This window comes from Nicotiana attenuata, unplaced genomic scaffold (genome assembly GCF_001879085.1).
Source record: "Nicotiana attenuata strain UT unplaced genomic scaffold, NIATTr2, whole genome shotgun sequence".
Taxonomy (NCBI): Eukaryota; Viridiplantae; Streptophyta; class Magnoliopsida; order Solanales; family Solanaceae; genus Nicotiana; species Nicotiana attenuata.
Genome location: NW_017676931.1, coordinates 10,245 through 14,834, shown reverse-complemented (window position 1 = coordinate 14,834; position 4,590 = coordinate 10,245). Strand labels below are relative to the sequence as shown.

Below are 4,590 nucleotides of genomic sequence, written 5' to 3'. Positions count from 1 at the left end.
TACCATTAGAATTGACTTGCATGTTTCGTCATATGTTCGATAGAATTGATGAAACACTATTAGAATTTTAATTTTATGGTAAGTAATGTGTTTGATGAAATTAGTAAATTTCCAAAAGTGTAGTTATAAATTAAAGTGAAAAATAATATTAAAAATAAAATTGAAAGTAATGTATTTTACAAGAAAGAAGAGCAAGTTTTTTAAACAGTAGCAGTTAATGGAGCTTCTTTTCCTTTTTGGTGATAACATCATTTTAATTTGCCTATTCTTCCCCACTGATCAGATTTTAAACACAAACTATACTGCAAGAATTGTATTGTAATTTATTACTAGTAATCATCGAAGGGAAATTTTGGAGCAAGTAAAATTATCACCGTGTGATTAGTATGCAGTCAGTAAAACAATCATGAAAACAGTCAATAATATTTGTATTAGGAAAGTTGTACATTTTGGAATACCTTTCTCCGAACCCTGTGTAAATACGGGATACGTTATAATAAATTACTTGACCGAGAAAAAAAAAGCGAAATTAGCATGTCATGATCAAGATTAGGGTTGTACATGGACCGGGTTGGTTCGGTTTTTATCAAAATCAAACCAAACCAACTATATTGGTTTGGATTGGTTCGGTTTTGTCGGGGTTTTCGGGTTTTCGAGTTTTTTGTTACTTACATAATATTTCAATCTTACTTTGTTAAATATTTGATAAGTAAATATCTATTTAGTAAAAATATAAAAAATTGACAAACATATTATCGATTAAAATATTCTTATGGGAGAATTCTATTAGTAACACATAATAGTTATCTTTTTAGTCGTCTGACAATAATTTTTCGTTGATATACACTTTCACGTTAACCGAATTTAGTAAATAAACATAAAAATCAATATGATACCTAAATTTTAATAACCACTTCACATTCGAAAAAGATATAAGAATTTAATGGATCTTAGCGTATGATATGAATATGGAAGAACAAAGTGATAGACGCATTTCAGTAACATTTGATAAGAAAGTGATCATACAACCCATTATTTAAGGTCAATAAATATGGAGCACTTCATATTCTATTAAAATTTATATCCCGCAAGAGAATCCCAAATATTTCTAGACTTTTTTAAAGAAAATTCTATATAAAATCTTAAAAGTATATATAAAAATTATATATTTATATGTCGGTTGGTTCGGATTTTTTTACTCAATACCAAACCAAATCAAACCAAACCAAGTCGGATTTTTTAATCGGTTTGGTTTGACTTTTCGGTTTGGTGCGGTTTTTCGGTTCGGTTTGTACGCCCCTAATCATGATTATAAATCATTGTCTCTTTATTGACTACTCCCTCCGTTCCAATTTACGTGAACATGTTTGACTGGGCACGAAGTTTAAGAAAAAGTGGAGACTTTTGGAATTTGTGGTCCTAAATAAGTCAAAATGAGGCCCAGAATATTTGTGTGGTTATAAAAGCTTCTCATCATTAAGGGTAAAATTGTAAGTTTAAGCTAAATTGTTTCCAAGTTTAGAAAGGGGTCTTTCTTTTTTGGAACGAACCAAAAAAGAAATAGGATCACATAAACTGGAACGGATGGAGTATAATAATATGCAAAATGTCAAAAAGTCAAAGTCAACAAATGGTAAATGGAGTTCTTCGAATGATATTAATGATTAATCCAAGTGCCTAACTTGGGCAATGATGGATACTCCTAGTGTTGTACCTTCCCTCTCGAAGATTAATAATACATTATTTTAGCAATAATCTTATTCTCATCATTTACAAAGAATCTTGCCATCATAATCTTTTATTCAACTTTTTTCCATTTAAAATATCCTATCATACCTTTGGAAAAAAGATAAAAAAAAAAAAAAATTAAGTATGATTCGAGTTCCACCGAAAAATCTAAGCAAGATGGAGTAAAAGTGGGATGTAAGAAAATTCCTGATTTTTCTGTCAATGATTAATTACCTAAGATATACGAAAAGACAGACAAGAGAATATATAATTGACTAAGTCAAAGCCATAAAGCTCCAGCTTCTTTAAGTATTGGAATTAATTCACCAGAAATATGTGTAGATATCACTCTTTCTAGTCCTCCGAACAACTTTCCGCCTACAAAAACCGCCGGAAACTGCCGTATTCCGCCGCTGTTTTGTTCATCGGCGCCCACAATTCTTGACAATTCCTTCATCATATCTTCTTCATCTTCCTTGTTCACTTCAAAAATGGTAGGGTTAACACCTAACCCTAGTAGCAAATTCTTGATGACATAGCACATGCAACATCCACATGTCGCTATGACAATTATCGCATTCTCTGATACTAATTTTGTCACGCCCGTACTGATGCCTGAGTTTTTATCTTGATTTCTCTTGCCATTAGAGTAGGTTTCGTTGCTCTCACCTGCAAAGGCAAAACGTAGAAATACATATGAAAAATCACTAAAATTGTAATAAATATTCAATGGCAAGTCAATAAATTTATATATGCAATGAATTTAATAATAAGAATATAAAATTGAATTTATGAAACTTAAATTCTGAATCTATCTCTCTTTTCACCTGAATATGACTCAAAAAAAGTGGAACCACCACTAGAGGTGGCGGAGGAGCTCCCGCCCATGGTGGTGGTGGTAGTGGTGGTGGACGACAGCCAATTTCTATATGGTATAGATCGTTGCATGGCGGGTTAGGTTGGTGGGTTGGTGGGTGTGGGGGGGGGGAAGGGAAGTGAAATGGAGAGGGAAGTGGTGTATATATAATTGGTTGTAGGAGAGAGGTGCCAAAATGAAAGTGGTGTAGTGCCCTAACGTCAACGGCTGTGACGAAAAAATAAACGTCATGTTTACTGTTTGGTACGTTTTCAATACGTTATAATAATACTTAATTTATTGTGCAAAAAATTCCAAGTGGTGACTTATGGAAGCCTAATGAAAGGAAGTTTCCACACATTACTAAAGAATTATAGGAGTCAATTTTCCTAGTATGTATGACACTGTGGCAAATAAGTGGTACGTTAACTTTGGACGGTGAAAAGTTAAAAACGAATAAGTAAAATGTATTATCATGTTGGAAAAAAAGTATACATAATGATTAGTTTATTCAGAATTTGTTCCAATTAATATAAGGTTTAATTTAAACATGAGTGTAATACATATAACTATTATTTCTAAATCCATCCGTCCGAGCTTTCACCTCCCTTAAATCCTACCCGTTTATTAATTTGAATAAATGTGGAGATTTTTACATGTATGTCAACTACTTGTAGTTGTTTAGAGCAAGCATGATGTTATGATTCGCCACATCGTCATGCCACGTAGTTGTCGTTCTCCATATATTAATGCTACATAAAAACGTACATAGGAGGAAGGCTAGCATTTGTGAGAAGATTTTAGAGAAGTATGTACATTTCTTTTGGAAGACTCTAGATCCCTATGGATTTACTAGGAAAGTCCGTGAAATCTTCTAGGCTTGTAGAGAATTCTAGAGAAAGTCCTTATTTTGTAAATATTAAGGACTTGTGTAACAATTAGTATTTACACACTAGCCCCTATAAGACTAGTATATAAAGGGGACCATTCATTTGTAATTCACCAAGAAAAACAATAAGTTCTCTCTAATACAAAAGCTTCCTTTGACAATTCTCATATGTTCTACCATTCTCTTAGCGATCTTGAGTGTAGTAAGACTGAGTTGGCATAGCAAGAACGTGAAAGTTATGTGAGCGCGTTGTCAAGTACCGCACGTGTACTTAATTAACGACTAAGGACGTGACAACGAGTAGAGAAAAATATTTGGTAATTGGTTAAATTAGCTTTAGTTGGTAGGATTGTAGTGCAACGACATTAGCTTATACCTTGAAGTTTAATTATCAATCTCGAAAGCTACAAATACTCAAATCTGCTGAATTTGAGGTGTTTTGTTTGAACCGAGTTCTTATAGTCTAATAAAGTGATACCGACTTATAATTTGCATTTACAAATACATATAAGCCGCTGTAAACTTATGAATCACAAATATGACTTAAAAAAGACATCAACTAATGCGACTTATAATCGTATTCACGTATAAGTCGTATTTACAGAATGCGATTATAAGGACATTCGTTGGATGCTAATTATAAATCGTTATGAGCAAATGTGACTCATAAAGCAAATGCGATTTAAAAATAGTATTCATCAAAAGCTACTTATAAATCGCAGTCAGCTAATGCAACTTATTATCGCATTCAGACAGGCCTCCTTACTGATTCTAAGCAGAGTAGTACAAATACATATAACTATTCAAGTACGCTTTTCAAATAATTTCTTTTATGAATGAATTTTTTTCTCGATCAATTTATGTTAAAGAAATTGAGAAACTATTACGGTTTCACTCCTTTAATCTATTTAGTACCAAAACTTTTGATGAGTCAATTTAAGTTCATCTTATTATGATTCTGCTTCAATTGTGTCATTTTACCTAATTTACCCCTTATAGTTTTATGTCAAATAAGATCACACAATCACAAGATTAATAAGGTAAAATTCAAAAAATAGCCAGATTTACAAGTGTAATTAAAAATAGGCACAGTTTCAAAAGTATCAAAAATTTAGCC

At 32.2% G+C, this 4,590-nt stretch overlaps 1 protein-coding gene across 1 annotated transcript; it reads right to left on the bottom strand.

Moving 5' to 3' along the window:
- Window positions 1-1,782: 1,782 nt before the first annotated feature.
- LOC109221256 (glutaredoxin-C9-like) lies at window positions 1,783-2,743 on the bottom strand. Its single transcript, XM_019385716.1, has 2 exons — window positions 2,556-2,743; window positions 1,783-2,397 (listed from the first exon to the last, which is right to left on the bottom strand). The coding sequence occupies exons 1-2, from the start codon at window positions 2,674-2,676 to the stop codon at window positions 2,009-2,011; spliced, it is 510 nt and encodes a 169-aa protein (XP_019241261.1). The 5' UTR covers window positions 2,677-2,743; the 3' UTR covers window positions 1,783-2,008.
- Window positions 2,744-4,590: the final 1,847 nt, after the last annotated feature.